The sequence below is a fragment of the Phodopus roborovskii genome, unplaced genomic scaffold, assembly GCF_943737965.1.
Source record: "Phodopus roborovskii unplaced genomic scaffold, PHOROB, whole genome shotgun sequence".
Classification (NCBI taxonomy): domain Eukaryota; kingdom Metazoa; phylum Chordata; class Mammalia; order Rodentia; family Cricetidae; genus Phodopus; species Phodopus roborovskii.
In genome coordinates, this window is record NW_026126480.1 from 36,606,484 (window position 1) to 36,628,957 (window position 22,474).

Consider the following 22,474-nt stretch of genomic DNA (forward strand, 5'->3'; position numbering starts at 1 on the left):
TACACAGTTACTTCTTAAGTATTTGTTAGGGCTAATACCTGACCACCACTCACCCACAGGCCATTCACTGTTATGGAATCTGTTCAATAGCCAGGCCCGATTTTATTCAGTCATCAAATCTGGTGGCTTCAACGACATACACTCTTTTTCCCTATTCCAGGTGAGGATGGTGGGTCCAGCTGTTTCTGCAGGTGTCCTTCATGTTGTCAGAACCTGAGAGCTCCTTCATATGCCTGGTGCTCATGAAGGACTGGCTGGAGGGAATGGGCTCAGCTGGGATGGTTGGACTTTTGTCTACACGTGGTCTCTTTCCATGGGCTGCTCCTGGTACTGCTAACAGAGTAGCCAGACTTCTCTCACTGTGGCTTAAAAATGTAGCCATGACTCTAAATCTGTGATGAGAGATGGCAATGCAAAAACAAGCCAGTGCATTGCTATGGATGAAAGTGAATCACAGGGCAGGCCATCTTCTCTGTGAGAGCTATTTTTAGAGCATGGTTACAGCACAATCCCTACCACTTTGCTTGAGAGAATCAGAGGCTCAGAGAGGATAGGTGCACATACAAAGGATATCTGACTCCAAAGCTTCCCCAAACCATACTGCCTCCTAGGAATGAAATTCAGTGGTAGAGAGACTTTAGCAAATATCTCAATGCCTTTGCTATTTTCTGTGTTTCTAGTACAACACTCCAAAAGAGAGACTTTTATCTTTTCCTTCCTTTCTTCCTTTTTTTTTTTTTTTTTTTTGATGGGGTGTTAGTGGAGTGGGTAAGAGATAAGGGTCCAAGATCTCACTATGTAGCCTAGCCAGGCTGGAACTCATGCTCCTTCTTCCTCCTTCAGCCTCAGAAGACTGGGACTATGGACTTGCATCACCATTGCCAACTCTGGATAATTCTATAGCAAGCCCAGCATGGTCTTTCTAACATATCAGCCTTTGCAAATTGTCTTTCCAGATTCAATTATGTCTCAAAAGTTATTTCTCTTTATTCTCTGACAGGGAAGAGCTATTTCATAGCAAGAACGGGGCCCGCAAAAATGCCAAGAAGATCCTAATTGTCATCACAGATGGGCAGAAATACAAAGACCCCCTGAAGTACAGTGATGTCATCCCCCAGGCAGAGAAAGCTAACATCGCTCGCTATGCTATTGGGGTATAGTCTCTTCCTCCTTGTCCCTCAGACTCAGGCCCAACCTTCTCTTCCCCCAGTGAAGGTCAGTGGATTTCTACTGCTTAAATTCCACTCTGGTGCAGGTGGGAGCTGCCTTCCAGAAACCCAGTGCACTGCAAGAGCTGAACACCATTGGCTCAGCTCCCCCACAGGACCATGTTTTCAAGGTGGGCAATTTTGCAGCACTTGGTAGCATCCAGAAGCAGCTTCAGGAGAAAATCTTTACCATTGAGGGTAAGTCGGAACAAGCACCTGCCTTGGAGTTGAAGGGATTGCTACCAATTTGTCCCCTGTAATGTTGATATTCATCCTTATTCACAAGCCACCCCAAAATGTCCCATAGAGCTCCGGCCCCAGACCCCATTCCCTCTATTCTGAGTCCCCACGCCCTCATAGCCTTGGAGAATCTAAGTGACATGTTTTCCCACAGGAACCAAATCAGGGACAAGTAGTTCCTTTCAATATGAGATGTCACAAGAAGGCTTCAGTTCTGCTCTTACAATGGTGGGTGGAATGTACGCTTGGTGAGCAAACATCAACTCTGGGCCTGCTGTGGGCAGGATGGGGCCCAGAAGGGACCAGGAGCAGATTTGTTCTTAGGTCCTCTAATTGAGTGAAGAACACCACCCATGATTCTTAAGTGCTGGGGACAAAGAAGGGCAGGTGACAGCCAAAGCTTGAACTTCCTAGTGGGTGGAGATCTCTCACAAAGCACCCTCAGACTCTCCTGGAAGATGGTCAGATGGAGGTGGTGAGGAAGGGTTGCCCTGGGAAAAGCTGAAGAACAATTACTGTGGTTAGAGGGGAAAGCTACTGAAATGGTTCTGGGGAAGAAATAGAACTGCTGTGCTAGAAAAGGGGAAAAAGAAGGGCTGGGCACAGTGGGGGCAGAGTGAGTTAGGGACAGTGAGCAGCTGGAGGGGTAGGAAGGCCCACCCCGCAGGGACCAGAGAGAAAATGGTGCAACAGGACTTGTTTGAAAGCTGATGTGTGCCCAGAGCATCTACAGAGATTTTCTTCCAACAATTTGGGGCCGAGTAGAGCGTGGAAGAAATTACCAGGCTGGGTTTGAACTGGTCACTGGAGCTAGGTCAAAGGTCCTTCTTGGAGGGTCAATAAACACTTCTTTTGGTGTTTTCATAGTTCTACTGTTCTCTGTAATCAAAAGTTTAAACGTATAAATACGGCATGCGGGGGAGCATGAAGCATTGCTACTTGAGGGTACTGACAAAGACCTCACAAGGATGTGACAACGAGGTTCCCTTTGTCATACAGGAGCTAAGAGGTGGTCAGAACAGAGGTCCCCTCGATTGAGAAGCCACCCAGATGACATTTCAGGGGGACCAGTGATGGGTTCCTTGCCCAGTGCTACCTATGTATTGGGTTTGAGGAGGCCTGATGCTGGGACGGGAGAAGGTAGAAACAAAAAGCAGGAAACTCAGAGGCAGAACAGGTGGAAAGGTTGCAGGGCTGACAAGGGCAAGGGCAATGATGGACAGACTGAGGAGTTCAGGTACAGAGGCAGCTGGTAAAGATGGTGTTTAGGGGCAGGCTTCTTCGGATCAGAATGGCACCCTGCCCCAGCCTGCTCAGCCCTGGGATCCTTTCCTTCCAGGATGGACCAGTTCTGGGAGCTGTGGGAAGCTTCAGCTGGTCTGGAGGTGCCTTCTTATACCCCCCAAATACGAGACCCACCTTCATCAACATGTCTCAGGAGAATGTGGACATGAGGGACGCCTACCTGGGTAAGAAGAGGCTGTGGGAGGAGAAGGGGCAGGAAGAGCTGCCCGAAGACAGGAAGAGCCTTGGTGCTGAGGTCTGGACCCCTCAGGTTACTCTACCGCACTGGCCTTTTGGAAGGGGGTCTACAGCCTGGTCCTAGGGGCCCCACGCCACCAGCATACCGGGAAGGTTGTCATCTTTAGCCAGGAGTCCAGGCAATGGAGGCCCAAGTCTGAAGTCAGCGGGACACAGGTTGGTGTGGAAGAAGCCAGAGTGGAGTTTGAGAGTGGGCAGTGTGGTCATGCTGGAGAAGGAAGAGATGGAGGGGCTTTGGGCCCCACAGGGGAGGCTGTGGTACTGGGAGACAGGCAGAGGGGCATCTGTAAGATGACTCCAGGCTCGGCCCACCAGATCGGCTCCTACTTTGGGGCCTCCCTCTGCTCTGTGGACATGGATGGAGATGGCAGCACTGACCTGGTCCTGGTCGGGGCCCCCCTTACTACGGGCAGGCCCGAGGGGGCAGGTATCTGTGTGCCCCATGCCCAGTGGGGTAAGTGGTGAAGGGTCCTGGCTGGTGGTCTGTGGGTATGGGTGGAGGGCTGCCCAGGGCAGATCTGACACTGACTTTGCTCTGCAGAGAATCAGGTGGCAGTGTGAGGCCACTCTGCATGGGGAGCAGGGCCATCCTTGGGGCCGCTTTGGGGCGGCCCTGACAGTGCTAGGGGACGTGAATGGGGACAATGTGACAGATGTGGCCATTGGTGCACCTGGAGAGGAAGAGAACAGAGGTGCTGTGTATGTATTTCATGGAGCCTCAAAACTGGACATCAGCCCCTCGCCCAGCCAGGTGAGGCCTTGTCACCAGTCTCTTCTAGATCCTTCCCCTTTGCTTTTCACAGTTTCCGAGTAGTCTGTTGTCCCTCTGAACTGAGCACTGAACGCCCTTGCATCGGCACAGCCTCCACTCTCGTGGACAGCTTTCCAACTAAGAGACTAAGCCTGAAACTTTAAACTCTTGAGTCAAATCCCTGGCAATAGCAGCAACCATCATTTGCTTTGTGTTCTTTGTCTAAATGATTGACTTAGGTTCTGCCAGCTTTAGTTCTTTCCTGTGAAACAGAAATGATCACGACAACGCCTCCCTGTAAAGATAAAACAGTGAGTGCCCGAAGTACTCCATGTACTAACTATTTTCTGGACGACCACACAAGTGGCAAACAAACCAGCCTACTTTAATCCCACAGCTCTATTTTTATTTTGCAGCTGCTCATATTGCCAGGGCCAGCTGGACTTGGAAGAGGGCCCCTTCTCTCTTTCTGAGGCTCTCCTAAGACCCCCGCCCTGCTAGCTTTCAGCTCCCTTTGTTTCTCTTTGCACAATCCCTGGATATCACCACCTGTTGGTTTTTATTTTCTTTTCGCTTCTGGACCAGCGGGTCACTGGCTCCCAGCTCTCCCTGAGACTCCAATATTTTGGGCAGTCACTAAGTGGGGGTCAGGACCTTACCCGGGACGGCCTGGTGGACCTGGCTGTGGGAGCCCAGGGGCATGTGCTGTTGCTTAGGTGAGAACTCACCCCCATCCCACCCTTGTCCACCTTGTCCAAGTCAGTTGTGAGAGATCAGAGTTAGGTCCTCAGCCCTTGTTTATGTCCCCAGGAGCCTGCCTTTGCTGAAAGTGGGGATCGCTATAAGATTTGTCCCTGGGGAGGTGGCAAAGGCTGTGTACCAATGCTGGAAAAAGAATCCTACTGCCCTTGAAGCTGGGAAGGCCGTTGTCTGTCTCACCATCCACAAAGGCTCCCGTGATGAGTTAGGTGAGTGTTTTCCTAAAATTGGATGCAGCATCACCCCATTCGAGGCACAGCAATCCCAGGAACACAAATCTCTTGACCTTTCCTAAGTTTCCCTAGTCAGGGCCCTGAGTTCTTTCCTTTCTCTTCTTCATGTAGCCAGGCCTGTGGGCTCCTGCCCATAGTCCGGCTCCTCTCCTCCCTACCTCAGCCTCTGTCCCTGCTTAAGCCGTCTCATCTCTGATACCTACACCAAAGCAAAAACTCTCTCTCACTGAACCTCACACCTATCCTTATACCCTCTCCTGCGTTGTCCAGTCAGAAACTAGTCTTGACTGACCTCCAAATTTGAAACTAAGCTCCTCATCCCAACCCTTAACACTATTAAACGGCTTTGTTGTACAATTATGGAGATTCTAATCCTTTCCTGTAACTCCATCCTGCTTTCGTCTTTCTTTGAATCTTCCATCACACCTCATCCACCCCTCGTCCCCCATGTACTTCTATGAATGTGCCAACCTCTAGCTCCCCCAGAATCTTAGGAATACCAAAAACTTGGAGACATTTTTTTTCTTTTCTTCCAGGCTTCATTCACAGTCCATGTGTTGAGCTCTTTTACTAGACTGAGATTCTTAAGTGAAGGCTTATCATCTACCTACCTACCTATCTATCTATCTATCTATCTATCTATCTATCTATCATCTATCTATCATATCTATCTATCATCTATCCTATCTATCTATCTATCATCTATCTATCATATCTATCTATCTATCTATCTATGTATCTATCTATCTATCATCTATCTATCATATCTATCTATCTATCATCTATCCTATCTATCTATCTATCTATCTATCTATCTATCTATCTATCTATAATCTATCCATCCAAACTTGGTGCTGTCATGGAAAATACTCAACAAGTTTAAACAATTAAATGGAAGCAGGAAATTCTAGGTTTCTGTGCTTTTGCAGTTGTCCTTTTCATTCCAGGTGATATCCAAAGCCCTGTGAGGTATGATTTGGCCTTGGATCCAGGCCGTCTGATTTCTCGTGCTATTTTTGATGAGACTAAGAGCTGGACTTTGTCTAGAAGAAAGACTCTGGGGCTTGGCTATCACTGCGAAACGATGAAGCTACTTTTGCCAGTGAGGATTTTCAGTTTGGGAAAAGGGGGCGGGGCTTGGGGAAAAGATGTGGGGAGAAGGGTTTGAGGGGAGGGGAACAGAGCCAAGACTAGCTTGTTGGGTCCTTGATCTCTACTGTGTGAAGTGGGCAGAAAGAGGGTATTGAGACCAGAGAGGAGAAGGGCTGTGAGTGCAGCCTGGCCCTTACCCGGGATGTGGCACTGTCTGGATGCACAGAGGAGCCCAGGGATGGGAAGGAAGAAGGATGGTTTTTCAAAGTTCCTTCTTTCCCAGGACTGTGTGGAGGATGTGGTGAGCCCCATCATCCTACGCCTTAACTTTTCCCTTGTGGGAGACTCTTCCAGAAATCTTCATCCTGTGCTGGCTGTGGGCTCACAAGACCAAGTGACAGCTTCTGTGAGTAGCTGTCCAATAGAGTCCCAGAGAAAGGGTGGCTTCATTGTTTCTCTCTGTGCTTATGAGCCCACAACAGATTCTAACTGTCCACCACTGCCTTCAAATCCAAAATGCCCCCCTTGGCTACTTAGGCCTGGCCTAGCTGGTACCCTTGTACATGATGGCCAAGCTGGTACCCTTGCACATGATGGTCTAGCTGGTACCCTTGCACATGATGGTCTAGCTGGTACCCTTGCACATGATTGGCTAGCTGGTACCCTTGTACATGATGGCCTAGCTGGAACACATTCTGCATACTGAACCTCTTCTCTCATTTTTGTCTGCTATAATTTTTTCATTTGGAAAACATTTCCTTCTTTCTGTCTGAAGAAAGCGATCACCTCCTCTCCTCTGAGCATACTTGACACCTCCCAGCTCCCACTTGTCCTCTGGCTCCTAAGTGCGCTATGACCATCCCATTTCAAAGTGATGTTCCTGGAAACTGAAACACTCTGCATCTGCACTGGTGACTGCCTTAGATCATACATTCTTGAGCACTGTAGCCACATCTAATTCATCTGTAGTTTTCCCTTCCCCAAACTTACTTGCCAGTCGAAAAATCCCATCCTATTACTAGCGTTTAGTAATGTCTGCTGAATAGCTGCTTTAGTACCTATTGGGCTCGATTCAACTAGACTTCATTGTGCTGAAGCAGAGATCTTATGTTATCATTATTTCACATTCCAACCTTCAGCCTGAAGTCCATTCCTTGCTAGTATAGATCAGGATCCTGGGGGCAGAGTTTGCTAATAGTCCAGTGAGTGGGTTGGAGACTGATTCGGACACAGATGAGAAAGGAGCAAACCGTTTGGTTGCAGCTCCCATTTGAGAAGAACTGTAAGCAAGAACTCCTGTGCGAAGGGGACCTGGGCATCAGCTTTAACTTCTCAGGGTGAGTGCTGTCTCCTTCCATATGATGAATTACTTGTGATCCTCCCATCCCCGACTATTTTTCTAAACAAACGAATTCTATTAGAATACTATCAGCTCAAAGATCATGAGTCCCACCACCCTGCCTCTGTCCTCGATCCACTTTCTACTTACCTCCAATGGAGTCCCTCCCTCAGACTTGGCCTTCCCTCCTCAGCCTGCAGATGTTGGTGGTGGGAAGCTCTCTGGAGCTCACCGTGACAGCAACTGTGTGGAATGAGGGTGAGGACAGCTATGGAACTTTAGTCAAATTCTACTACCCAGCAGGGCTATCTTATCGACGGGTAACAGAAATACAGGTAAGCAGGCCCCTTGGACTCTACTAGGCAGCTAGGGCCTTTTCTGTCCCTGATATCAAAATACTATAGGCTGAATGAATTATAAAGAAATGATAATTTTGGCTCGTGATTCTGGAAGTGCAGTCTTAAGGGATGCATCTGGTGGCAGCCTTGCTGGGAGAGTCTCAAAGTTGTTCAAAGCACGTGTGTGTGTGTGTGTGTGTGTGTGTGTGTGTGTGTGTGTGTGTTGATACTTTATGATATAACAAATATAGTTTGCCTGAAGATCAGAGTGGAAAGCTAGCCACAGCCATAGAGGCCAAGCAGTGGCAGCAACAACACCCTTAAGCCTAGCACTCAGGAGACAGAGGCAGATGGATCTCTGTGAGTTCAAGGCCACCCTGGGCTACATGAGAGTGAATAAGTTTAAAACAGAAACAGAGCTCACACCTTTAATCCCAGCACTAGGTAGGTAAAGACAGGAGTGATATGGCTGGGCAGAGAGAGGAATATAAGGCGGGAGGAGATGGAACTCATAGCAGTCTAGTGATCTGAGGTTTGGTGGGGACCAGAGCAGTCGAGGGATCAGTGGAGTCTGGGGATACAGTCTGAGGACAGGATTGCCCCTATGGTCTGAGGTAGAGGTAAGAGCTGCTGCTGCTTTGCTTCTCTGATCTTTCAGTCCCCCCCCCCCACACCTAATATCTGACTCCAGGTTTTTTATTATTAATACCTTCTATCATTCGTGCTATGTGTGTATATGTGTGTGTTCTCTCCTCTTCTATCATGGGGTCCCACTTCAATGACCTTGTCTAATTTTAATCACTCTCCAAAGGCCCCGCTTCTAAATGTCATGGTCTGGTTAAGTTTCTACTTCCTTAATATCTCACAATGGGGATTAAACATCACACACAAAATCTTGGGATCCTCAAACATTTTTCAGATCAAAAGCCATTTTCAAAACCTTGCCCTATAACCTCCTGTTTTGTAATCCTTCTACCATGTATGCATCTAGATATTATATATCATCATAGATAATAGAAAACTATACAAACAAAAGTATATTAAGCCTGAGTCAATTAATAAATAATACTGAGTAAATGTCCATAAAATCAATACCTAGTCAAAAGTGGGTAACTTCTAGCATCCTCCGAGTCCTCCCACTCCATCTCTCCATCTCTCTTACAACAGTCAGATTTTTAACCATGAGAATCATTTCCAGGTATTTGTAGGGTTGCCATCCATGAGCGCGTCCCTAAATCACACTGCTCTGTGTCGCTGCTGCTTCAACTTTATGTGAATGGAAACATGTTGTATGTGCTCTTCTATGTGTGGACCCCTTCCTTCAGCGATGTTTGTGAGATTCCTCCATGTTTCTGCACGTGGCTTGTGGTAGCTGCACTCATTGTGACCAAATATCTGCCAGAAACCACCTAAAAGAGGAGAAGCTTACCTGAGGAGATGTGTTAGTCAGGTCTGCTAGGGGACGGTGTGACAGTGTGAATATGTATTAAAGCTGGAGGTGCACAGTTTAGAAGGTGCGTTTGTGAGGGTTCTCTAAAGGAATGGAACTGACATAATGAGTATATATTAAAATGGGATGGCTTAGGCTATCTTATAAGATGTTGTCAGAGCAGTCTAGCAATGGCTGACTCAGGGCAGGAAGGCTATATATAGCAGAATTCAGGGCTGGTAGCTGTCAGTCATGAAGCTGACAGCTAAGTGCTCTCAATCTGATGCTGGAGTGCCGGGGGACCTTTGGAGAGCCGCTGGTCTTCAGTCTGTGTTAGAATTCTGAAAAAGATGGACTTAATACTGGCCACAGCAATAGGAGAGATGAACTTGCCAGCTAGTGTTGTGAGGTAATTCTACTGTAGAACACATGACACCCTTAAAACTGAGCTGTATTTCTGGCTGGTGGCTGCACGAAGGACTTGACCAAATCACGCAGCCACACGCTATACTAGGTTTTTGTCTTTTATGAACAAAAACCACATCCTGGTTGACACACCTTGGTTAACAAGAACAGTTAGCAAAGAAGTAAAACTATAGGAGCCATAAAGCAAGGTTAGTCCATTAGGAACTTTTCTGGATAAGGTCTTGGTTCTCATTTTGGCAAGTGTCGGGGCCTACATGCAGGGTTCTAAGGTCAGAATGTTGCCTCTAACATGGTGTCAGTTGTGCTAAGGTCTCGGGGCCTGTTACACTTCAGTGAGAGCAAAGAAAAAGTTTCCTTCTTTACTGTCCTTTTTTTGTGGACTGCCACTGGAGATGTGGCCCAGATTTAGAGTGGGCCTTCCCACCTCTAATAATCAAATTAATAAGATGAGCCCATCAGCTGGGGGTTAGTTGATTCCAGATGTAGTCAAGCTGACAACCAAGATTAGCAGCTGTCACAGAAGGTGAGGTCCAGCATGGTAGGGGAGACACAGTGGCTACAACATAGCCTCTGACATGTAGGGAGGCTGACTACACCTCACCAGCAAGCAACAGAGCTCAAGCAGGATGCTCTATGCCTCAAGACCTTATCAGAGCAGTCTGTATCACCCAGCTAGGCTGGACATCCCCAAAGTTCTACAAACAAAAAGCACCACCACTGAGGACAAAGTATACTAGCAGATGAGCCTGTGGGTAGCAGTTCACATTCAGACCCTAACATAACAGAACAACGGTGCCACTGCTATGTGAATCTCTATATGAATACCACAATTAATCTGTTCTAGCACCGATGGTTGCTTTCTTGATTTGATACATGACTGTTCTTGAGCTGGTATCTTGGTACACAATGCATACTATTTGAGAACACTTATACCACACATGAATTCTATAAATTGAACATTTTAAGAAGTGTTTTTTGTCTACTTACACTTCTGAGAGTAGCACATGAGAGTTCTTGTGCCTGTCCATCAGCTTTTTGATTCTATCAGACTTTTCAACAGTCAGTGATCACACATTTCCTTACAGGTTCTGTTTGGAATATTCTAGAGAAGTTGTGCAACTTCACATACTTTTGTGGTCCTTTGGGTATTTTGGGGGGCATGTATGTATCTATCTACCTTTTTTTTATGTTCTTGCTTGTATTGTAAAAATTGGCCAGCATAGTGGCACATGCCTGTAATCTCAGCACTCAGGAGGCAGAGGCAGGTGGATCTCTGTGAGTTTGACACTAGCCTGGTCTATGTAGTAAGTTTTAGATCAGTAAGGACTACCAAGGGAGACCAGACTCAAATATTGACTTACAAGCGTTCTTTACACGCTCCAATGATCCTATTGTAGTGATAAGTTGTCTTTTCAATCTTCGCATGGTATTTTAGCACTATAATGGATGTCTTAATTCAATTGTGATTGAGTTTATCAATCTTTCCCTCTATTCTTAGTATTTTTTGTATATGAATCTTCTTTAAGAAATTCTTCTTATGGGAAGTGGTGGCTCACACCTTTAATCCCAGGACTCAGGAGGCAGAGGCAAGTAGATCTCTGTGAGTTCAAGGCCAGCCTGATCTATAGAGAGAGTTCCAGGACAGGCTCCAAAGCTACACAGAGAAACCCTGTCTTGAAAAAACATTGGAAGGAAGGAAGGAAGGCTTTCCTCCCATCCTAATTCCCCATTATTTATGTCTTCCCACTACCCATAGACCTCACGCCTTTGCTCTTTGTCCCTTTCTCCATCCATACTGTCTCTCAGAATTGTACTCCAAAGGTCACTGCCCTCCTACAGCCACTTGATGTCCTCCCATTTCCTTCCAACACCCAAGGCGATGTCACAGCCAACTCCAGCAAGATCAGGATGTATGGAAACAAAACTCAGTAATGACAAGATGTCATGACCACAGGCTGGCCTTGGACTTCTGAATTCAAGGGTTACAGGCACATGCCACCATGTCCAATTTATGAGGTTCTAGGAATCAAGCATAAAACAACTATGCAACATCCTCACCTGGAAAATGTGGTTAAGGGCATTTACCACCAAGACGATGACCTGAGCTCAATCCTCAAGACTCATGATGGAAGGAGAAAACAGGTCCTGACTACATACACACACACACACACACACACACACACACACATACACACACACACACACACACACAGAGAGAGAGAGAGAGAGAGAGAGAGAGAGAATATAAAGGCATTAATTTAATTTAATAAAAGGATTTCCTAGGGAAGGGATGTAGCTCAGTGGTAGAAAATTCACCTAACATGTAAGAGTGAGGTTCTGTACCCCAAGGTTATAAAAAACTATATTCCCTTTAAAAATCTTTACAGTTTTCCTTTTGTAAATGAAAGTCTTTAAAACAACTATAATTTATTTTAATGTATAAAATGAGATAGGGACCTAATTTCATTTTTCTCTGTGTACTTTTACTTTTCACTATGTGGTGATTTTTCTTGGTACCGTTTACTGAGAGGCCTGTATTCCCCCGACTGCTCAGCCATGCCACCCCCGTCATATGTCAGTCCCATGTATACAGACATGAATATCTGTGGTAGTTTGGAAGAAAAATGTCCCCCATAGTCTTAAGAACTTTAATGCTTTGTCCTTAGCTGGTGGCACTGTCTAGGAGGTTTAGGGACCTCGGCCTTGCTGGAGGAAATATGTCACTGCTGGATGGGGTCAAGAGTAAAAGCTTCCAGCCACTTGCAGCTTAGACTTTCTGTGGTTGAGGGTGTGAGCCCTCAGGTTCCTGCTCTGGCTGCCATACTTCCCTGCCATGATGGACTCTTATCCTGTAGGGGTGTAAGCCAAATGAACTCTTCTCTGTTTAAGCTTCCATGGCCACGGTGTTTTATCACAGCCACAGAAAAGTAACCAATGTGGTAACTTGAATTCATCTGCTCTCCTTCCCGTAAGCAACCTCACCAACACCCACTGCGCTTGGCGTGTGAAGTGGAGCCCACGGACAAGGAGAGCCTGAAGAGCAGCAGCTGTAGCATTAATCACCCCATCTTCAGAGAAGGTGCAAAGGTCAGTGCTATCTGCCCCCCCAAATCCTCAGCACTGGCCTCCTTGTCCCAACACATTCCCTTCCCTTCCCGTCCCACAGCCCTCTCCATTCCCATTCTTTTTTTTTCTCCCCTCAGAGCACCTTCATAATAACATTTGATGTCTCCTACAAGGCCTTCCTGGGACATAGCTTGCTTATGAGGGCCAATGCAGTGAGGTGAGTCCAGGCGAGCTATGGCGTTGCTCCTCCTTCAGTCTTCCCCCAGCTCAGTATTATCTTCCAGATTACTTCACAATGGTCTTCCGCTCTTTTCTTCCAGTGAGAACAATAAGCCTGAAACCAACAAGACTGCCTACCAGCTGCAGCTCCCCGTGAAATACACTGTGTATACACTGATCCACAGGTACCAGATCCTTAGCCTTTCCCCTGGCCCTTCCCCTTTCCTCTAAGCCCAGTGCTTCTCACTCAGCTGGTTCTCGTAATGAGACTCTGTTTTATGATAGTTGACTGAGACAGGATCCTACAAAGAAAAGCTGTATAATTGTCCGATAACAGGGCCTGTGACAGGACGTGCACACCTCTTCCCCCAGTATTCGTCTTCCTATCACACAAACCTTTCCTTGGTGCTAGACATGAACACACCAAGAGAAGCTACTAGAATGGGGTCAAGACTTTTCTGGGCGAGACAAGGGCAGAGGAGGTGGAGCTGGCAGGACAGACAAGGGTGAAGCTGCTGCTGTGGGTTTTGAAGGTGAGAAGGTGAGCAAAGGCAGACCAGGCTGGAAGCAAGCAAGTGCTGTGCTGCAGATGGTGGAGAACTGTGTGGGAGCCGGGAGAATACCGTGGACAGGGCTTGGGGCCGTGGCTGCTGAGCATGTAGAACTGGAGGGGGTCAGCAGCAAGTGTGTCATTGTCAATGCCATGACACATGCACTGCATGCGGGAGTTTGATCTTTTATCCCTAGGAAAACACAACACAGCTTATAATTAGATATACTGGGGATATTTCAAGGTTTTGTTGTTATTGTGGGGTTTGGGAAGGTTTCTTTTTCTTTTTTAGTTATTATATCCATTTAATCCTCTGAACAACCATATTGCTATTCCTATTTTTACCAGTTAAAAAAACATCAAGAGGTCAAATAACTTGCCTCTCTATTCACCAGGTAAACCACATTGAATGTCTCTTACAAGTCCAGCTTGCATAACCAGCTGTGGTCCAAAGCAGGCAGGAGAGCCCCGAGGCCTCTTAGAGTGCCTTTGTGCCCACGCTCACTGTTACATACCTCTCAAGACCAAGTGAGGCTGAGTGTTTTACTTAGACTTGAAAAGAGGGTTAAGGCCGGGGAGATGTCTCAGTGGGTAAAGTCACCAGCTGCCAAGCCTGATGCCTAGACCCACATGGTAGAGGCAGAGACTAGAGTTCTACTTGTCCTTTGACCTCTAAATGAGCATGGTGGTACACACACTGTCCCAGATAAACAAGTAAATGTAGAATGATATTGTTTTTAAAGAAAACATGTTTGAACTAGTGATTTTAAAGTGTGAAAATGTAAGCACAGAGAGAAGGGATTTGGGAATCTCAGCTTAATTAAGTACTAAGAGAAAGCCCCCAACATTTATGGAGAGTTCATGTGTGCTGGGTGCTGCTATGGCCCTCGTTAGGGAGAAAACTGCGAGACTCTAGTCAAACTAAACGACTTACATTTCAAGTTACTTTGTTGGGTAGGAAGTGGTGTGTCTGAGATGTGAGCTCATGTAATTTATCACAAGTGCGTCAGTTCTGAGCCTTGCACCTGGGGCCTAGTGCATGCTAAGCAAGTGTCCAGCCACAGAGTCACACCCCATGTCTATCCCATGTGCTCTTGAATGTCACACTGATTGCATGAAAACTGTTGGGGTATGCGGAGGTTCTGGGTAGATGATCTTCTGGCTTCTGGATGGTGGGGAAGCATGTTGACCTTTCTTATTGCTCAATTCTCCTCCTCCTCTTTCTTCCCCTTTCTTTCTTCTCCTTTTCTTGTTTTGTTTGTTTGTTTGTTTTGTTTTGTTTTTTCAATCAGGCTCTCACTATGTGGTCCTGGCTGTTCTGTAACTCTCTATGTAGATCAGGCTGGCCTCAGACTCACAGAGATCCATCTGCCTCTGACTCCCAAGTGTGGGATTATAGATGGGCACCACTATGCCCAGCCTGCCTGATTCTATTGAGATCTGATAAATCTAGCATTGAGAAGGCAGGAATTACAACTTAACTAATGAAATCATCAGGACAATCCAAATACCCTGGAAAAAAATTTTGTGTGTGATACTTTTATTTGGTATATGTTATATAGTATTGGTATATGTTAACACTTTTGGGGGGGAGGGTTTCATGAGAACCTGGGTTCAGTCTCTAGCACTGCAAAAACAAGAAGCAACCCAAAGGAAAACAGTTTTGTTTGGTTTTTGGTTTTTTGAGACAGGGTTTCTCCGTATTGTTTTAGAGTCTGTCTTGGAACTAGCTCTTTAGACCAGGAACTCATAGAGATCCACCTGCCTCTGCCTCCTGAGTGCTGGGATTGAAGGCGTGAGCCACCAACGCCCAGCTATGTTAACACTTTTTCAAAAGTAAATATGTGTTCTTTGTTTTTTCATTTGAATTTTTTATTTTTTATAATTTCATGCATGAGTGCTGTATTTATATAGCCTCCATTCCTTTCTCTCCCCCTTCCTATTCCTCCTGTGGCCCTCCCTACTCTCTTTTATAACAGTAAATGTCTACTGAAAGCCATGGATAAAGCAGAGGAGTTGGCTCACAGCTATAATCCTTGCATTTGGAAGGCGGGGGGGGGGGGCAGGAAGATTGCTGTAAATCTAAGGCTGGTCTGGGATCCTGTTTGAGGCCTCTCTCACAAATACAAAAACAAGGAACCAGTAGACAGAAACCCCTGTCGGCATATAGGGCCCCTCTTGACTTTCTTTCACCTTTCATGTGTGCTCACTTGTCCCAACGTGTCCGTATCTATTTTCATTACTGCCACCAGAGACAGGTTCTTACTCCAGTTGTCCCAAGTAATCTAGCCTTCACTTCCTAGATCCCACATAGGCTTATTTATTCTGGCAGAAAACTTTGTAAGAGTTCCTGAGGCTACTCTCTATCTGCTAGACTCTATCTGCTATAGGAAGTATATACATGCTTTCTCTCCACTGGGAAATAGTGAACATTACAAGAGACATGCAGAAGGTAGGTTTCTAAGTGAAAATTCCTGGAACTTGACTAACAGCATTTCATGCCAAAGAAAGAGCTGGGACAAATCTGTGGGGGTATAAAGAAGCCAGGGAACCCAGGGGAGAGCGGGCAATCCTGGCACCTGGCAAAGAACACTGCACGGGGAGGAGTTGCATGGGCTCTGAGGCTGCAGATGCACACAGAGACCTTTGGTATTTTCCTGGGTCATCTGCTGGGCACAGCACTCTGTAGCAAGCTAGGGATCAAATGGAGATGGCGTCAGAGCTGTTCTTCACCAACATGCCATTTTCTCCAGGCAGGAGGATTCCACGAAGCATTTCAACTTTTCATCTTCTGATGGGGAGAGGAGGAAAGAGGCCGAGCATCGCTATCGTGTGAGAAGCTAGAGGATACTGTCGTCGGTCTCAGCTCAGGGCGGGAAAGGCTGGAGATCTCTGGGTAAGAAATAAATGGGGGCGTCCTGGTGACCATGCTAACATCAGGTCTCCATTTCCTGCAGGTGAATAACTTGAGTCAGCGGAAGCTGGCCGTCAGCGTTAACTTCTGGGCCCCCATCTTACTGAATGGTGTGACTGTGTGGGAGGTGGCAGTTCAGACCTCAGCACAGGTACCAGCCTGAAGTTTCTCCCTCTCCAGAATCCCTTTCTGTAACAACACCACGCCTTTATCAGGAACCCCGCCCCCCCCCAGGGTGTCTCCTGTACGTCCCAGAGGAATCCTCCTCAGCATTCTGACTTTCTGACCCAGATTCAAAGGCATTCTGTGCTGGTGAGAAAAGCCCATGCATGGGGGGGGGGGGAGCATGACCCAGGAATATGCTGATATATCCTGGTGAATCAGAGTTGTGTAGTCACCTGTGGTGTTATACCCTCTGTCCATATTGGACAGCCTTTAGTTCCTCTGTCTTCCCTACGTAAAGACCTGCAGATTTTTTTCCCTCCTGGCCCCAGGACTGCTCCATTGCTGACTGTCTGCACTTCCGCTGTGACATCCCCTCCTTGGGCATCCAGGACGAGCTTGACTTCATCCTGAAGGGCAACCTCAGCTTCAGCTGGGTCAGTCAGGTGCGTGGCCAGTAGCAGAGGTCCTCCCATGGCCCCTGGTCCCGTGGGTCTGGAGCATCCTTGGGTCAGGGCAGTTCTTGAACCCTGAGCTCCTCCCAGGTCCAACTCTCAGCCCTCTCTTTTGCAGACTTTGCAGAAAAAGGTGGTGGTCATGAGTGTGGCAGAGATCACATTCAACACTTCTGTGTATTCCCAGCTGCCGGGGCAGGAGGCATTTCTGAGAGCTCAGGTAGTGACTGTGTGGCAGGCTGTGGCCAGGCTGGTGAGAGGGCTGCTGATGCTCAGTGTGCAGTGCTGGCTGGGGGGGGGGTGCCAGCCTGGGGGGAGGATGAATGGAGGTCATTAGACACTTAGTGCACAAGTGTTTCTGTAGCTCAGTGCTTGGAATAGGGCATTGGCCAGGAAGGAGGAGTGTTAGAGGCTGGGAGCCTGGTGTGCATCTGTGTGTGTGTGTGTGTGTGTGTGTGTGTGTGTGTGTGAGAGAGAGAGAGAGAGAGAGAGAGAGAGAGAGAGAGAGAGCAAAAGAGCACACACTCTGCTGTTCACATCAGGTAGAGACAGTGCTGGAAGAGTATGAAGTCTTTGAGCCCATCTCCCTCATAGTGGGCAGCTCAGTGGGAGGTCTGCTGGTGCTGGCTCTCATCTCAGTTGCTCTGTACAAGGTGAGTTGTCATTTTTTAATCATTTTCCTAACACTCTCGGTGTTTACCAACAGCTCTGTCTTGCACAAGATAGGGTAGTGAAAACTCGGATCATGGTTGTGGGCAGGCTTGGGAACATGTCCCGTCTCTGTCACTTACACTTTAATTTGGGGAAGCTGCTTCTTGTTTTGGAGCCTCTTTTTGCTTCTTGTTTTGGAAATAACAGTAAGACTTATATCGCAGATTGGCTGAAGTGACACAGAAATACCATGTTATACATGCAAATCTACATGATGGTAAAGCTGTGCCTTTCTCCTGCAGTTATGTATCTAACAGCTGCTTGGCACACAATCTATCTCAGTACGTGATGGCTGTTCACATGCGTATTCTGGCACACAGCTAGAAGTTAATTTAGCTCTCCGTCTTCAACTTCTTCTCAACTTTCTTCCCTACCCTCTTACCCAGTTTTTCTGACTTTACCACATTTCATAGTTTGGCTTCTTCAAACGTCGGTACAAACAAATGTTGGATGACAAGCCTGCGGCTCCTGCCACAGCCTATGAGGCCGATTTCAGCGGTGAGACTCCATACCTGCTTCTGTCCTAGAAATCTGTTCTTCTGTGAATCTCCACCAGGAGGAGTTGGCCCTGTTTCTGCCTATGAATCCACTGGCATGGGAACAAACTCTCTCCAGCTCAGGACCAGCCCGGGCAACTTCCTGGGTTCAATGCCATGCTTCCTGAGCTGGGAGATTTTATGCTTTTGCCCATGTATTAGACTTCTGTGCTGAGCTGGGAGTAAGAGCATGCATGAGGTCAGCAAACATTTCCAATTGGATAAGAATTACCTCGCAACACAGATTGAGGAGAATATGCTCAACATACAATGTATTGCTTGGATGAAATGTTTTTTAAATAAAATGAAAATGCCAGGGGAAATGTCCATTTTCCTTGTATGGAAGCTCTTGAACCGAGATACCAACTGCCCTTTTGGAGTCTGCCCAGCCCCCCCCCACTGCTGTGCTGCTCCCAGAGAGCCAGAGACACAAAAGTTCCACACCTTTATTGCACTTGGAACTGCCCACTGGAATTTTGGGGGCTCTCATAGCTGGTACACAGAAGATCAGTTTGGAGGCCATGGAAGATTTTAAGGGGTCTCATAGCCGGTGGGCAAAGGATTGACGTGAGGATTGTGGAAAAGTGTGTGGTTGCCATCCCCCCAGGAGAAGGGCTGCGGAGAGAAAGGCAGACAGATCACCATGATCACTAAACCGTCCCCTGGGATTGCCCCCATCAGCCCTCCCGCCCCCCGCCCCTGCTCAGCCTCTGGCATACCTTGGTGCGGATGCGCAGGTGGTGGTAAGGGATGAACTCTGGGCGCTCCCGGTGGCCAGCATGCATCCAGCAGTTGAGGGAGCAGAGGGCCACACTGGGAAGAGCTAGCACAAACGTCAGGATGCGCCAGGTGTTGGCTGGGGGAAGCAAAGAAAGAAGCTATCACTGGGCCCAGAGGCCTGAAAGATCAGTGCGGGTGGATCAGCGGAGGGGCGCCAGGAGAGGGAGGGGAAGGGAGACAAGAGAGCAGATGGACTAGGCTACCGAGTCAGACTCAGGCCTAGCCCCACTTACCCCCGGCCCCTCCATGGTCTCCTTTGGCTGCACTGGCCAAGCCCCGACTCAAGACCCTAAGAGGCAGAGCCATTGCAGAGGAGAAGCTGAGGACGGCACTACCCTTTTCTCTCCTTCATTCAACCTAGAGGATCTCCTCCCCTCTCTGAGCCAATCACCTGTTGAGCTGGAACACAGAGGCCTATTTTTAGAGGCTTTCTCTATCTAAAGCAGGGCTTGACAAGCAGGAGATCCTCTCCAGCCTGCTGACTCAATGCGCCTTTCATTTTGGCAAGAGACCTTTTAAAGTGATACAAACCCAGTATCCCAGCCCTTGAGCTGTGCAGGCAGGAGGATCAGAGTTCAAGGCTACCTTTGTCTACTTCGTGAGTCTGAGCACAGCTTAGGCTACCTAAGACCCTGTCTTTGCAAACAAAATAAAAGGTGGGTAGTGGTAGTGCTCACTTTTAATCTCAGCACTAAGGGTCAAGGAGGCAGAGCAGGCAGATCTTTGAGTTTGAGGCCAGCCTGGTCTACAGAGCAAGTTTCAGGACAGCCAGAGCTACACAGAGAAACCTTGTCTTGAAAAACAAAAGGAAGGAAGGAAGGAAGGAAGGAAGGAAGGAAGGAAGGAAGGAAGGAAGGAAGGAAGGAAACAAACAGCAAAGGGGTGGCGGGAGCTCGAGGAGAATATAGTTGAGCTGGTAGAACACCTGGATTGTCAGCCTGTCTAGTACCCATAATCTGTCATCAGTGCTACATGAGCCCAGTGTAGTGGCACATATCTTTAATGCTAGCACTTGGGATATGGAGGCAGGAGGATCAGGAGTTCAAGGCCATCCTGGACTGCGTACCAAGGTTAAAGCTAGCCTGGGCTACACTAGATGCTCTAAATGAAACAATAAAAATATACCATTTATTTTCATAATGGTGGGGAATTATTTTACTTAATTACTTAATTACTCTGTGTCTAGCACAGAGTAGGCGCGGAATATGTATAACATTAATGAAGTGTTCATCCGTGTGGGGAATTCAGTCCTAGGACTGTGTGCATGCTAATCAAATGCTCTTCCTGAAAGGGCGCCAGCCAGCTCAAAAATGGCAAGCATGGCTGTGGCAGGCCTTGTCCTTCCTCCATCCCCTCTGCCGTGGTAAAAACCCTTAGGTTACATTTCGAAAGTGAGTCACCGAGGTATATTCTCTGGCCTGGGGCTAGACTATTGAAATCCAGCAGTCAAAAGCCCCCTTTGGTTCACCTAATTACATTCCCAATTAAAAACACCTCATCCAAACATGGGCTTTCCCCTTGTGCCTTTATGAACTGCCATTTTCCCATGCACTACGTGTCTCCTTTCTATTCAGAGGCAGTCCTTTGTCTCCCCTCTCCCTCGTCCCCTCCCTCATCCTCTTCTCCTTTCTTTCTCTTAGTCCCTGCCCTCTGCCCCTCTGGGGCAGATAAATATGTGCTGACCCATACTTCACTTCACTGAGCCCAGTCCGTGATTTTAAAGCTTCATTTTACTTTGTATTATTAGTGTGTGTGCACACGGCATCCATCGCACTGTGTAGAGTTCAGAGGACAGACGACTTGTGAGGTTTGCCCTCTCTTTATGACTTTAGTTGGATTCTGGGAACCAGCACAGGATACCAGGCTTGTATGGTGAGCACCTTAGCCCACTGATCCATCTGAGACAGAGGGGGAGAAAAGATGGAAAGAGCTAGAAGTGGAGAATGACAGCAAGGAAACATCATCTTCAAGCACCGCAGCAAAGCTGTATCCTCAAGCACTCAATCTGTAGGCTAGGCTGGAATCGTGACCTCTGCATTAGTTTCCTACAAGTGTGAATTCTGACAGGATGCCTCCGGCTTGGAGCAAACTTTGATGTGTCTAATCTGAACTCAACTTATAAAAGTGAGTAAGGCCCCTTTTTCAGAAAGGGCTCTACACCCACATCTCTTTCTTACTTTAAACTAGGGCTGGTGAGAGACTGCAGGTAAGGTAGGAGAGCCTCCCTGCACATCAAGCTCCCCTCTCCCACAAATAAACACAGAATTAAGTATAGTAGAAATGGAATAGTTTCCACCTACAGAGGTTCCTCCTTCAGTTTGTCTTCCTTGGTGATTCCTCACTGAACTATAATGAATTCTTCCGAGAGTCACTTTTATCCTGTTAGAGTTTAGGGCTGCTGTGGAGATGGAAGTTTAAATTTACCTGTCATCTCCCCGTATGAAGTTCCCTCTAACGCTCTCCCTATTTTGTACCACTATGGCTGCTGTAGAAAACAGAAAGAGGGACATTTTACTTACAAGAGTCTATGCCCCCTTCCCTCCTAAGTAGCCACTCAGATATGCTGAGAATTCCCATCCCTGCTATCTAGGCCTGGGGACTTCAAGAGCTTTATGCTTGCTGTCTCTTGGTGAACGCTGCAAAGGTCACTACTATCCTCTGCCGCCATCATGTGGTGCACCTGTCCAAGTACCTTAAAAATTTTAACTTGTGTGCTGTGTGGATTTTTGTGCTGCTTGGTTGGTTATACTAGGCAAATCCACACCCCCAGCCCACCTTTTATTTCTTTTTCTTGTTTGGTGTTTTGTTTTTGGCTTTTCGAGACAGGGTTTCTCTGTGTTGCTTTGGAGACCAGGCTGGATTTGAACTCACAAAGATCTGCCTGCCTCTGCCTCCTGAGTGTTGGGATTAAAGGCATGCGCCACCAATGCCTGTCTTTCTCGGTTGGTTTTTTGAAACAAGCTCTTACTGAATACCCGTCTGGCATGGAACTGAAGTCCTTGGTGCTGTATTTCTAGAGGTGAGATACTTGCTTCCATATCCAACTGGGTTTTATCTTAACTGCTTCTCTGTGGAAACTGTAGCATCTGCACCCACCACTGTCTATGAGCTCTCCCTTGTGCCATTAAGAGTCCCATTCCCAGAAGTCTAGTTTGTTCTTCACTTCAGGCAGAGAACAAAATAAACTCACCAAAGGCTATGCACCACCATGCAGCATCCCTACCACTTGCTAGATACTTGCCAAGTGGTGGTAGTGAGGTTCGTGGAGTGACAGCTCAGGTCAGTCTTTCCTATGTAACACTACATGTTAGCACAAGCTTTGTCAGTTCCTACCAAAGTCATCATGTCACCAGGGAAATCAGACTCAGAAGAAAGGGTGGACGTGGTGCAGATGGGACCGGTTCCATTTAATTTTTAGAGAACATCTATCAATAAGGACAGGTGGGATGTATAGCCAGGCATAAATCATTAATACAGGTAGATAATTTCCCCAGAATATCTGTCATTCACAGGTACAGCAGGGTTAACATAATCTTTCATGCTAGACTCACCCCTTGGAGGCATGGTGGCTAGACCTGTAGGAAACATTAATGTCTACAGTACTTTGAGTCCAAGGGGAACAGAAAGCACTGTGATCACTGCCTCCGAATGTCCCTGTTGAATTCTTCAAGATTCTGCCACGCACAGACCCATTGTCTTCTGGGTTTGTCACAGGAGCAGGGCT

The 22,474-nt window shown here is 47.2% G+C and overlaps 2 protein-coding genes across 2 annotated transcripts in view; one reads left to right on the forward strand and one right to left on the reverse strand.

Annotated features, from left to right (window-relative positions):
• Itgad (integrin subunit alpha D) overlaps positions 1–18,293 on the forward strand; it is a 29,684-nt gene extending 11,391 nt beyond the window's left edge. The window contains 25 exon segments of the mRNA XM_051192122.1: positions 1,001–1,154; positions 1,256–1,406; positions 1,603–1,676; positions 2,788–2,917; positions 3,004–3,146; positions 3,306–3,387; positions 3,390–3,413; positions 3,416–3,444; positions 3,532–3,741; positions 4,327–4,457; positions 4,552–4,709; positions 5,681–5,835; positions 6,109–6,231; positions 7,089–7,162; positions 7,358–7,499; positions 12,331–12,444; positions 12,561–12,640; positions 12,744–12,827; positions 15,946–16,024; positions 16,150–16,257; positions 16,341–16,418; positions 16,601–16,714; positions 16,842–16,943; positions 17,266–17,376; positions 17,848–18,293. Coding sequence (XP_051048079.1) covers positions 1,001–1,154; positions 1,256–1,406; positions 1,603–1,676; positions 2,788–2,917; positions 3,004–3,146; positions 3,306–3,387; positions 3,390–3,413; positions 3,416–3,444; positions 3,532–3,741; positions 4,327–4,457; positions 4,552–4,709; positions 5,681–5,835; positions 6,109–6,231; positions 7,089–7,162; positions 7,358–7,499; positions 12,331–12,444; positions 12,561–12,640; positions 12,744–12,827; positions 15,946–16,024; positions 16,150–16,257; positions 16,341–16,418; positions 16,601–16,714; positions 16,842–16,943; positions 17,266–17,376; positions 17,848–17,961 — 2,764 coding nt within the window. The 3' untranslated portion in view covers positions 17,962–18,293.
• A 109-nt stretch (positions 18,294–18,402) lies between these two features.
• LOC127227703 (cytochrome c oxidase subunit 6A2, mitochondrial) lies at positions 18,403–19,091 on the reverse strand. The gene is made up of 3 exons (XM_051192053.1): positions 18,984–19,091; positions 18,690–18,826; positions 18,403–18,585 (listed from the first exon to the last, which is right to left on the reverse strand). The coding sequence occupies exons 1-3, from the start codon at positions 19,054–19,056 to the stop codon at positions 18,502–18,504; spliced, it is 294 nt and encodes a 97-aa protein (XP_051048010.1). The 5' UTR covers positions 19,057–19,091; the 3' UTR covers positions 18,403–18,501.
• Between the last annotated feature and the right edge of the window lie 3,383 nt (positions 19,092–22,474).